The 12,909-nt window shown below is 43.7% G+C and overlaps 2 protein-coding genes across 3 annotated transcripts in view; both read right to left on the reverse strand.

The window, feature by feature from the left end:
* Nucleotides 1-2,781: 2,781 nt before the first annotated feature.
* CREBZF (CREB/ATF bZIP transcription factor) lies at nt 2,782-7,183 on the reverse strand. Its single transcript, XM_042459956.1, has 3 exons — nt 5,931-7,183; nt 4,819-4,897; nt 2,782-3,494 (listed from the first exon to the last, which is right to left on the reverse strand). Exons 1-2 carry the CDS (start codon nt 6,728-6,730, stop codon nt 4,849-4,851), a joined length of 849 nt encoding a protein of 282 aa, XP_042315890.1. The 5' UTR covers nt 6,731-7,183; the 3' UTR covers nt 2,782-3,494; nt 4,819-4,848.
* Nucleotides 7,184-10,757: 3,574 nt separating this feature from the next.
* Nucleotides 10,758-12,909, reverse strand: part of LOC121925279 (coiled-coil domain-containing protein 89-like) — a 33,495-nt gene continuing 31,343 nt past the window's right edge. For both annotated transcript variants that reach the window (XM_042457238.1, XM_042457236.1), the window contains exon 2: nt 10,758-12,151. In XM_042457238.1, coding sequence (XP_042313172.1) covers nt 10,850-11,932 — 1,083 coding nt within the window. In that variant the 5' untranslated portion in view covers nt 11,933-12,151 and the 3' untranslated portion in view covers nt 10,758-10,849. The remainder of the gene's footprint in view (nt 12,152-12,909) is intronic.

Consider the following 12,909-nt stretch of genomic DNA (forward strand, 5'->3'; position numbering starts at 1 on the left):
ATTTAACTCACAGACCCAGTATGGATTTAGCCAGGAGATTTTTCAATATAGACAGCACAACCAATTTAATAAATACTAGTGTTTCAAATAAAGGTTGTGCCATGATAAGACTTGACACTCTGCCCATGATCATATGACTCAGATTACTAAGATTTCTTTTCCGAGATTGTCCTTAAAGGACAGGCTATGATGAAGATTAACACCTAATCTTCAACAGATTACTGAACTAAAATCTTCTGCTATATCCACATTCTCATTTTTGTTCAGCTACATAAAGCATTGAAGAAATTCCATTTTGAAAGACTGGCTATAACGAATAAGGTTTGGGACTAGGATAAGGGGGGAAACTGTTCAAAAAGCAATTCTACCATGCAATTTGTTGGGTTACACTTGGCCTAACCCATATCACTGCATTTGTTTCAGGAATAAAATGTGAATGAGGAAAACCATATATACCACCTTGAACATCTTTGAGGAAAGACAAGTGGACAGATAGATAATTTATGGTAAAGCAATGGTCAAGCCAAAGTGTTGCAAAAGTAGTTGTTGTTTTTAATGACAATCAATATAAGAGAAATTAAGTAGGTTCTGCACGGTGATTAAATTCACACTGCAGTCACGCCATGTATTCCCATAGTAAACATATCAAACAAAACAATGCATAAATTGTTAAAAGCCAACACTAATGTCAAAAGGAAGTATCTGCAGAATACTGCTGTTCAATTCTTATGTTTGTTAACAATTCCTTAAATTATGTTTGCATTTAACTGAGGGATCAAGAGGCTATAAAGCAAGCTGAATTATACAGGTTCTGGAAGAAGGTAATTTTGACCAAATTTGCGCCTGCGCATGCGCCTTCAAGTCCCTGTCAACTTATTGCAACCTCAAGGTTTTCTTAGATAAGGGATACTAGGGTGCTTTGGCTGTTTCCTTCCTCTAAAATATAGGCTACAGCACCTGGGATTCATTGGTGGTCTCCCATCCAAGTACTAACCAGGATAGCCCTGCTTAGCTTTCAAGATCTGGTGCCTTTAGGATAGTTAGGCCTTTTGAACAAATTTATTGTGTCAATATCAGCTGAGCCAGCATGGTGTGATTTGAGTGCTGGACTATGACTCTGGAGATCAGGGTCCAACTGCCAGCTCAACCATAAAACCCACTGGATGAACTTGGGCAAGTCACATGCTCTCAGCCTCAGGGAAAGGCAACAGCAAACCACCTGAGGAAAGACTTAGGGAGCTGGGTATGTTTAGCCTGGAGGAGAGAAGGTTAAGAGGTGATATAATAGCCCTGTTTAAATACTTGAAGGGATGCCATATTGAGGAGGGAGCAATGGATTCAAGCTCCAGGAAAAGAGATTCCACCTTAACATTAGGAGGAACTTTCTGACAGTAAGGGCTGTTTGAGTGGAACAAACTCCCTCAGCGTGTTATGGAGTCTCCTTCCTTGGAGGTCTTTAAACAGAGGAAAAATAGCCAACTGTTAGAGATGGTTTGATTGTGATTTCCTGCACGGCAGAATGGGGTTGGACTGGATGGCCCTTGTGCTCTCTTCCAACTCTATGATTTCTCTGAACGACAGCTTCGACTTGAAGGCACAGCACCATCACCACATTAGTTACTGCAGCACTCCAATGATAGTCATTATCTCGTGTAGGCACTATTACATGAAAACTCTAACTTCTTAATGGCCGAAGAAAGAAGATGTGCCTGGAATGTATCTTAATTCATTTTCTACACTGATGGGAGTTATGCTCTCCTCTTCCCATTCCGCATTAACTTATTTTTTAAATTTTGCTGTGCCCTGTCCTGAAGTTACCATTGGGGTTGAAAAGACACTATACACATTTTATAATTTAATAACTACGAAAGGAAGAGGGAGGGGGGAACAAAATGTGGCAGCACCTTTAAGACTAAATGGTTTTTGTTTTTCCATAAGCTTTCATGGACATAAACCGTTTCTTTAGATCTATGCCTTCCTCCTTAGCATGGCTACTTCTTTCAACTCTATGTAAAAATAACCCTTAACATAACCTGAATATTGCCAATGAATAATAAATAACATTCTTAGCAGCAGCATTAATCCATATCCATTCAGACCAAAATGTAAGAAAGTGTAATCCCTCGAGAGAAGCCAGTGTTGATTTCACCCTGTATAACCCAAAGCCAGTAACTTTTCATTTAAATTTAGTAACTTAGGATAAAAAAAATTGTTTGAGTCTTTAACTGGAAGATAAATACATCTTTTTTATTATGACATTGTGTTCTTATAAGAATGACAGCACTAGTCACACAGAAATATTCATACATTTTTCAAGTACTGTTAGATTATTCAGTTCAAGGCTTCCATTTCAAGAAATATTAAACAATATCCACCAATTGATTAGCAAGATAAGGAAAAAAAGTTGTAATTCTATTTGGCTTCAACATGCATCCAGAGGCACTAAAATCCCTGCAGTAATATTTCTGGGGTTTTGCTAAGCAAATGTGTCACTTGCACTTGTTTAGGAATTAGCAACTGTTCCACTTGTATTCAAATGCAACACCGTATTCAAGAGACAATGACACAAGATGGTTGAAGGACCCAGAATGTTTTTATCCAACTGTTTTGCTTGTACAGTACAAAAGAAAAGGAGAGGACAATTTCCACTCTCACATCAATGTAACATTAATAAAGTGCCTATTGTGAAAAGTAACCAAAAAAATGCAGCAACTTCAGAAAATATGCACCAAAGTATGTGCCAAAAATAACAAACCACTCAACTGGAGAGAGGTACTAGACAATAATACTAAGAAATTAAAATATAAAAAGTCACAATCATTAGGGAACAAGGATGATAAACTGCTCCCATCCAAAAAATAATGTGCAGAATACTGAACAAAACTACAAAAAACCTCCCTGACATAGTTTCCATAAGTGACACTTATGTTCAGTCTGCCAACCATTGACACAGGTATCTATCTTAAAAGGACCTTCTTAAAAGGGATTCTATTAACAGTGAACAGATTATGATGCTCTAGATACTAACCAGCAAAAGGATTACTCTCTGGTTCCGACCTTTAGAAAAGGTGTGATTCATCTTGTATTGAGGGCAAATATACCACAGCAAATTATCAATGCTCACATTCATATCAATTAGCAGAACCTAGATTTAACTCACAAAATTCACCACTAAGATAAAGCTGGTGGTCTTCACTATGCTTAGTGAAAGAAGGATTTAGCCCATCAGATGGCAATATGAATATACAGCAAACTGATAAGTGAGAAAATGTATGCTTTTTACCATGTTACTCTTCACAATAGTACTGTACTAATGTTCTTGATAGGCTGGATTAGTTACTCAGTCATTCACATTACTCTGGCGTGGATTTAAAGTAAATCCAGCAAATGCCCTGTTACCTTTCCCCCCTTTTTCTCATACTACCTTTTAAAACAAAGCAGGAAGTGTGGCAGCAGCTGGTCCCGTCTCTTCTGCCCCAAGACAGCTGTATCCACTTCAGCATAAAAAAAAACAAGGATGCTAAATACACATATACTCTGTTAAACAGCAAGGTTTCACAAAGAAGTACATCTTCTTGCAACTCATGAACTCGACTTGATTCTGAGAAGAGAGCATGCATTTAATTGGAGAAAACCTCCTTCATTACTTTGAACTCAACACAAATGTTAGAATAAAAAGTATATTGACTAGCCTCCTTTAAGGAGACTTTTCCCAGATTTAACATTCTTTGTGAAACCTCACTTTACATTTATTTTTTACAACCCTCAGTTCCCCAATGTACAGAAATTTATTTCGTGTTTTTTAAATACAAACAGAAAATGATGATGAAGGGAAAAGTATGGTGCTGGCCCAAGACCAACCAAACGATGGTTTAGAAACTTCTCCTCAACTTTGGACATGGACATCTGCATGAACACTGAAGAGTTTACCTACTTTTCCTCTCATTGAATTGTGAAAACATACAACTGGCATTCCAATATATTTTATTATAATTCAGTGGAATGACAGCTGCTAGTTTAACCTATCTTATAAGAGATATAACAATCAAAAAGGAAATTGGGGTAAAAATTTGTTCTTTCATTTTTCAAATCAAGAATTGAACTTAAACAATTTAAATTTGCTGCAGTTTCCAAACTATATACACCTGTGCAGTGAAAAACCAAGGTGCTTTCAGAAACCTGTGTTAAATACAGCTGAAGCTTCTTAATTTATATTTTCAGAAGGACCAGCAAGACAAGAAGGACCCAACTTTTAAGTCAGCAACTTGGTAGCCTTGGTTGACCATTATTGCCCCATGTTTCACTAAATGTGGAAATTGCAGTTCCCATTAAAGTTAAAAAAAAATTCATTCTGTAGAATGTAATGTGACAATATACATTATAATGTTATATTATATTACTGGAGAAATCTACGTATGAGGCTTATTTGTGCCTCTGAAGATGTATCCCCAGCATCTCATTTAACAAGCTGGTCTTGATACTCCTTTCTCTAGAAACATACATTGCCAAACATACAATTTAGCAGCAAATGTTTTGGTAGTTTATTTAACCCGCTGTGCAGAAATATTACATTAAATAACTTCCAGACATGTCCTGATAAGCACATGTCAGAAAAGAAGAATGAAAGGGAAAGGCTATGCTAATCTGAGTAACCGTTTCTTTTCGTCAGGATTAACTGATTCTACACAAAGCCTCCAGCGTTTCTCAACACTTTTAAAGAATGGTCCAGGCCAAATAATTATTTTTTAAAAAATTCAGACTACGTATCAATGCAAAGCTGTCTGACACCACATTATGGGAATATTATTGGATCCTTACCAGGTTGCGAGGTGGAAAACGACTTTTCTTTTAACCCCTACACAACGGAGCCTGGCAGGGCAAGCACCTAAAAGAGAAACTGTCAGAGAAGTTTAATAGTAATGTATAACAGAGGTGTCACAATTTCACATGCACGTTTGTGTGTGTGTGTGTGTGTTTTAACTGCCCGCTGGGTGAAACGCAGTTACTATTTTTGCTCTCAAATCTGTCCAAGGGCAGAGGTCGAAGTTTGTGGCCAAGAAGACCTGGACAGATCCGCAAGTGGGCCTTAGCACTGGCAAACCCACACTTTTTCGGATCATGTTCCATGCCAGTTTTGAGGCCAGTATCCAAAACCACACCAACCTGCACATCAGCGCAAGAGACAGAGACACACATCCTTGGTTATTAGGACACTGTGGGGCATACTTTACACACCACAAACTGGAACCTCGGGACGATTCTCTCCGTTCGCATGCACACTGCCAGGGTTTGCAAATATTCTCACCCTTGTGAAGTCAAAGGCTTTGACGGCCTGCATTCATAGACTTTTGTGGGGGTTTGGGGGCTATGTAGCCATGTTCTAGAAGGGTTTGTTAACGTTTCCCCAGCATCTGTGGCTGGCATCTTCAGATAACCTGGATGTTCAGAGAATCTGAAGATGGCAGCCACAGATGCAGGCGAAACGTCAGGAACAGACTCTTCTAGAACATGGCCACATAGCCCCCAAAACCCCCACAAAAGTCTATTCTTACCCTCATTGCAGGTATTCTTTGTCTTCCTCTGCTGAGAAAGGGAGGCACTGCCATTGAGTGCCAGTTTGCTGCCTAACCCCCCCCCCCCCCCACTTCTGCTTCCACCCCCCCCACTTCTCTTTCTTCCTTCTTCCTTCTCTCCATCCATTTGACTGCCTCTTCCAGTAAAGCAGCCCCTGGGTAGATGGAGGCAGGCAAGAAGGCAGCCAGGGCTTTCACATTTCTATGTTCCTTCCTTCCTTCTTTCTCTCCATCCATCCGACTGCCTCCTCCTCTAAAGCAACTCCCTGGATGGATGGAGGCAGAGGCAAGGGACACCCAGAGAGCCATTACATTGTTTTCTGTGCAGGAGAAGAGGAGCAGAATACTTGACCCTACATTTTGGAGGAAGAAGCAGCAGCAGCAGCAGCAGCATCGGAGGCCTCTGCAAAGGAGAAGCTGGCCGCCCTCCTGGCGCAAATGGCGCAGAACTCCACAGAGACCTGGTCCTGGTCCACATGGAGGCAGATCCCACTGGAAGAAGAAAGAGACGGCGCAGCCGGCCCTCTTGTGTCCTCCATCTCCTCCTCCTCCTCCTCCTCGTCCTCTCCGTCCTCCATCTCTTCCTCGACGGGGACAGGCAAGGCGTAGTCGTGGTCGCTGCTCCCCCAGGGAAGCCGCCTCTCTCCGTCCTCCAAGAGGCTGCTGCGGACCCTCAGCCCCGCTCCCCCGGCCAGGCGCCCCAGCAGCCTCCCCACGGCGCTCTGGTTGGCCAGCACGGCCCTCAGGTACCCGGTCTCCCGCTCCAGGCCCCGCAGGCGGCGGCAGAGGCCTCGGTTGCGCTCCTTCAGGCGCCGGTTCTCGGAGGCCAGGCTCTGCAGCCGCGCCTCCAGCCCCGAGACGTACTGCTTCTTCTTCTGGCGGTTGAGGCGGGCGGCGGCGGCGGCCTTCAGGCGGTGGCTGCTCGGCCTCCTGGGCGAGGCCTCCGGGGCCGGGAGAGCGGGCCCTCCTCCGCCCGCCAAGGCCTCCAGCCAGTCCAGCTCCAGCTCCGACGCGGAAAGGAGGCCCTCCTCCTCGGCGCCGCCGAAGTGAAAGAAGGCCGCCTCGTGCCTGGGCTCGGCCTCCTCGGGGCTCCCGGCGCTCTCCGGGCTGCCGTTGCCGGGCGGAGAGGCCAGGAGCTGGGCCAGGCTGTGGCGCATGATGATGGCGGCCCAGGAGGCCCCGGGGAGGGAGGGAGGGAGGCCGCCGGGCCCTGGCTCAGCCCCGAGACGCCTCCGTCCTCCTCCTTCGCCCCCGGCCGGGTCTTACTGAGCCCCCGCGCGGGACCAAGGAGCCCGGGTTTTGTGAGGGAAGAAGAAGTGACTCTCTCCTCGCTCCCCCTGAATCAGGGCCTCCGCCAGCGACACTCCGACAAAATGGCCGCCGCCAAGACCAGGCCCAGCGGCGGCGCTCCTCCCGCCGCACATGCGCAGTGGCCTCGGGACTGAGGCGCCGAGGACGGAGGCGACGGAGACAAAATGGCGGCCGAGGCGCAGAGAGGCCTTTCGGTGCCCGTTTTCCAAAGATACAGCCGCGTGTTGAGCCTGTAGAATCGATGCACTTATACTGCATTGCGTCCGCTAGGGTTAGGGGCACGGGGCCCCGCGGATGTGGGAGAAACACATGTTTTGACCTGAGAGGCCGCCCCTCTAGGAATCTCCAGGTCCTCCAGGGCAACTCGGTGGTCAACGTCCGACAGACACTGACAATAGAGTTGCACTGGAGGCGCTACAAATGCCTAGGAGAGTGTCCTCTCTAGGAATCTCTAGGATCTTTCAGTGCAACTTTGGATTAAAGTTGACCATAGAGTTGCAGTGGAGGACCTAGAGATTCCTAGAGAGATCATATTAATCAAATCAGTGATTAATCAAAGCCTCAAATATGGAGGGATGCGTGTGCTTGGAGAGACTTTGTAGCACCTTTGAGACTAAGTGAAAGAAAGAATTGGCAGGGTGACCCTTTGTAGATTTAAGTACTTCCTCAGATGCATTTGGATATAATAATAATAATAATAATGTACAGAGGTCTTTTAGCACCTTTGAGACTCACTAAAAGAAATTGGCAGCAGGCGCTTTCATAGACTTCCGTCTACTTCCTCAGGTGTTTTGTGTTGCTTTTTGCTTCTTGTGTGTGTGTCACATTCAAACAAAATCCCACCAAACAGTGATCCCTTGACCAAACCAACAGGAACAATCCTTTCCAGCTTCGCCATCTATCTCTTTGTCATGAACTTGCAGATTTGGCTCGAGGTCCTAGTCCCAAAGATGTTCTTTCCAGTCAGCCAGATCTGGACTGGATTTTCCAGAGATCACTTTATACAATGGTGTCAGGAAACACAACCACCACCCCCAAAAAACCCTCTTATCATTTTAACATACAGAACCACTCTCAGGATACTGGCACAATTTCTAATACATTCCCTTTTTCAGAGGGAAGAAGATTTTCATACCAGCGCTTACCATGGGGTAAATGCTGGTATAACATCAGGGAAGCACATGGGTGTGAAAGCCTGACGCACTTCCTAAGCGTCAGAGAATCACCCCTCGCCTCCAGCGTCCATGAGTTGTTTGGGGAGCAGCAATTTCCTATGAACGGAAACATTGCATTAATGGAAAATCATAGAATCAGAGTTGAAAGAGACCCCAAGGGCCATCCAGTCCAACCCCATTCTGCCATGCAGGAAATCTAAATCAAAGCATCCCCAACAGATGGCCATCCAGCCTCTGCTTAAAGACCTCCAAGGAAGGAGACTCCTCTACTAACGATTCAGGGACACTGGAGGCGAGGGGACGATTCCCTGACATTTAGGAAGTGTGTCAGGCTTTCACACCCACGCGCTTCCCTGATGTTTTACCAGCGTTTACCCCATGATAAGCGCTGGTATGAAAATCTTCTTATAGAGTTGAGGGTCAAACTAGAAGGAAAGGAACTTGAAGAGTACCTGGAGAAGGAGAAACTTTAAAAAGAGGCAGCTAAAATAGAACAGTCAACCAAAATGCACAGTATCCTTGTTGCAAGCTTTTCGAAGCTCCATGGCTGCTGCTTCTTGTTGTTCAGGCAAAGGTGTTGCAAACAAAATAGGAGAAAAACAACTGGAGATGGTTAGTCAGATGCCTGCATATATGTTGCTTCTGTCCTTAAGATGGTGTCTTTTGCAGGCTGGCCCTTCTTCCCCTTCTGGCCATGTGGCAATTTTCAAAGCCCAGGAAATTTAAAATCCATTTGCAGCTGATGGATACAAGAATTGAAATTATTTCTTAATATTAAATTGTTTATACTCAAGGAAACTCTTAACTGAGACCAGAAGATTCTTTTTGACTAACAAAGAGGTAGCAAGTGTTAGCTACAGAATATTCCGTAATGCTCTCTATGTCTGAGAGGCAGCTGGTGGGATATTTCTTTCTATGTATGAGGTATTACTTTCTGCCTTTTTGCCATACCTTGTTTGGTGTGTGTGTGTGTGTGTAATGTATGGAGTTTATCACATGGGGAAATTCCATGCAAAAACAGGATTTAAAAGCTAGAAAAAAAACCTGCAAAAGTGGGTTGATTTTCACACATGTTGTTGTTAATTAATAATAATAATAATAATAATAATAACAATTTATTTATCTCCCACCTCTCCCTACAGATCAAGGCAGGTTACAATACACTCTGATAAGATACAGATGTTAACCTGAATGGAAAATAAACAAAAGCCACTCCTTTTTACTTTCAGGATTTTCCAAAAGTAAAAAGGAGCAGATTTTGTCTACTTTCCCTCCACTTTCCTTTGGGTTTATCATTAGTTTAGCAACAACGTTGTGTGAAAATCAACCCGCTTTTGTGGGTTTTTTTTCCAATTTAAACCCCCATTTTTGCATGCGATTTCCCCCATGCGATAAACTTGTATGTTGGACTCTAAATATAGGAATGAAGTACCATGGTTCTGCCCATGGTTATAAAAGAAGCTGGGAGGCTGTCATTTCTTTGCTTGGCTAATGTGAGTGACACACACTCTGGTTTAGTCAAGTTGCTTTGCAAACCAACAATAAAAATTTGTTCATGTTTTAATCCTCTAACTCTTGTTTGGACTTTGGATATTTACTGAACAAGATGGAATATTTGCCTTTTTCTAGAGTATCTTTTGCCAGCCTGCAAAAGATACCCTCCCCATACCATCTTAATTTAGGGACAGAAACAACAATATGTAGGCATCTAACATCTCCAGTTGCTTTTCTCCTGGTTCTTTTGCAACACCTTGCCTGATGAATAAGAAGCCACAGAACTCGGAAAGCGTGCAACAAGTATATTGTGCATTTTGGTTGGCCAGTAAAGGAATTACTGTTCGATGGAATTTTGTTTGAAACAGCTAGCCCTGCATGGTTTGTTCTTGTGGTGTGGCCTAGTGGTTTGAGAATTGGAGTGGGTTCCAAAACTCACTGCAGAAATAATCCAATTCAATTTTTATTTCCTTCATTTTCCTGGAGCAGTCGCAGAGCAGCAGGTTTGGAACCCCTGCCCCAGAGAAGTGTTTTCTCTAGGAACCTTTAGGTTCTTCTGCACAACTCTGTGGTCAGTGTCTGGCAGAAGCTGCACTGGAGGACCTAGAAATTCCCAGAGATAACATATTAATCAAGACGGCAAATAATCAAATCCTCAAAAATGGCCACAGATGTGGAGGGCCAACTGTAATTCTTCTCACTTACTTACGGAGACATAATGAAGAAAAGTTAATGTAGCCTACTTGCATCTATACGGAAGGTAGATGTAAACCTGAGTAGAGGGTGAGCCCTGGTGTGACAATAATTGGGAGAGAAGGGGGGGTGCTACTTAGGTTAAAATTATATATATTCTCTGCAGCATCTTTGCAAGTTGCAAATCAGTTATGCCTTGCAAATCGTAGGAAGCTGCTCCTCTTTACTAGTTGAGCTGGAGAAATGAATACAGCCGTTTGCTGTACCTGGAGCTGGGTCCACCACTACTGGAGCATTTGCACCTTCATCTCCTACCAGGGGATGAAAACAAGAATCACAGCCAGGCCCTGAAATCTGGCAACCCCAATTAGAAATCACAATCTGTTTTCTCTGTGCAACACTTTTCTGAGATGAATTGTTAACTTGGAAGTCTTCATACAAATATGCTTCTTCTAAGGCTAAGCCAAAGCAGTAAATTTTAAAAGCAGTGTTCAGCAATTGAAAAATTAAAGCTTGCTTTATTTTTATCTTTTAAAGACTATAGATAACAACAACAAAAAATCATGCTAGTAGCAAAGCTTACAGGTGACAAAGTCCCACTGACTACGCCATGAAATGACGCAGTTTGGCATTTAACTCTTTCTCCTTAGTAAGCAGCTCTGTGCTGTGCTTCTTGTAAGCTTCAAACTGCATCTGGAGTTCAGCATAGGCTTGTTGTGCTCCATCCAGTCGATGGTGAAGGTCCCGAACCCGGAGATTACTGTTTACCAATGCAGCCTCAGTCTCAAAGTGCTGTTCAGCTGCCAGTTTGGCTTTCTCCATCTCTTCCGCCTTCTTCTCTAGTTGCAGTATCTCCCATTGCTTTTCCTGCAGTGCCTTGCCTCGATCCATAGCCAACTTCAGCAACTCCTCTTTCTCCTTAGTCAGCTTTTCCAGCCTGGTTTGCACATTGTTGTCGGTTTCCCTTAGCTGCTTTTCTGCTTGTTTCAGTTTCTCAGTGACATGATGGTGCTTCTCCTTAAAGATTTCCAGTTGGCATCCCAAGGACTTCATTTCCTCAGCATGGACTCTGGCGTGTTGGCTTTGAGCTTCCAGAAACTTTTTCTCTCGTTCCTGAGCACGCTGGCTGTCCTCTTTGTAACTTTCCTTTAAAGACGCCATTTCCTTAGAGAGTGTCTCCAGCTGAGAAGTGAGCTGGGCCAGCTCTGCTTCTTTCTCTTTCAAAGGTTGGCTGAAGAGATTTTGGTTCTCTTGACGCAGGCGCCGGTTTTCTTCCCTCAGCTGTGTGTTCTGACGTTTGTGTTCGTCTTTGAAATGGATCATCTCCTCATGGTTGGCAGCCAAGTCCATAAAGCGCTCTTCCAGCTGTTGGATGCGCCGGGTCTGATTCTCCAGTCTGAGGGCATCTGCCATCCTCATCTCCTCCAGCTCTATGTTGAGCTGTTCGAGGGCTTTGCAACGCAAGAGCTGGTCATCTGCTCGCTTCTTCAGGATGCAGATCAGTTGAGATTGTTCATGGATGCGTGAACGCAACATGGCCTTCTCCCCTTTCTCCCCACTGGAGAGGCCCTGCAGCTTCTCCAAGGACTCAAAGGGCTCTCCTATGTTCCACTCTAGATTGTCTTCAGCCTCTGCTGGGATTGGGAGGGGAAAGGCCATCTCTGGGTCCTCTTCATCCTGAGGCATGTTGAGGAACTCCCGATGCTCTAAATTCAAGCTACTTCGTACTTCCCTTTAGATAGCATTTGAAACCTCTGAGCTCTTGTACCATTTGTTCCAGCAGTTGAAACAACCGTTACTGGAAGCATTCTAAGAATTCTATGATATCACAAGCCAAGAAGGCTGGAACTTTCTAGAACTAGTGCACTTTACATGTGCCTCTAGACCTCATTGCATCTTCCTGATCTATAGATGGGAAATAAGCAACACAAAATTACTGCTCGTCCACTCAGTTCTGAGTTTTGAACACTTCAGGTAGCATTTTATTCACAAGGGTCTTATAGGCAAGCAAATAATAATCTCCTGTGTTACTGCCTTAATAAATATTATTTGAATAGAAAGAGTAATGGGTCTATTACCTCTTCCTTATGATTCAGAAAAGTTTTAGCCTCGATAAATTCAGACTGACTCCTGGATATCTACCGTAACCTTATCTGCCAATGAGAAGTATAAAACTACAAATTCAGGGATTCTGTGGCATGGAGCTATGGCAATTACAGTGATATCTAACTGTATTATTTCTACACTGTAGATGCACTCTAAGTATCAATGCAAGGCTGTCTGACACCACATTGTGGGAGGATTATGGATCTTTAATAGGGCTGCATCTGCACTGCAGAACTATTGCTGTTTGACAGTGCTTTAACTGCCATGATGCAATGCTATGGAATTCTGGGTTTTGTAGTTTTGTAAGATACTTAGCCTTCCCTGTCTGAACATTTGGGTGATACAAACAACTACAGATCCCAGAATTCCACAGGATTGAGTCATAGCAATTTAAGCATTTTCAAACTGCTTTATTTCTGCAGAGTAGATTGGACCGTGGCTCTATTCCTTCCTCCCAAACCCATTTGCCCTTCTCATTCATGGTTTGAAGTTATGATAAATTAGGCATAGCCAAAACTTCCTCAATAATGGCCTGAGATTATGGATCTCTCCCCCCC

Source organism: Sceloporus undulatus, chromosome 3, assembly GCF_019175285.1.
Source record: "Sceloporus undulatus isolate JIND9_A2432 ecotype Alabama chromosome 3, SceUnd_v1.1, whole genome shotgun sequence".
NCBI classification, from domain to species: domain Eukaryota; kingdom Metazoa; phylum Chordata; class Lepidosauria; order Squamata; family Phrynosomatidae; genus Sceloporus; species Sceloporus undulatus.

Excerpts from the sequence above, each read along its gene's own strand:
- CREBZF (XM_042459956.1), bottom strand. The coding sequence starts at position 6,730 with ATGCGCCACAGCCTGGCCCAGCTCCTGGCCTCTCCGCCCGGCAACGGC. Across the intron at positions 4,898-5,930 it reads GCTGCTTCTTCCTCCAAAAT|TTTCTCTTTTAGGTGCTTGC; the intron begins GTAGGGTCAAGT and ends CTTCTCTGACAG.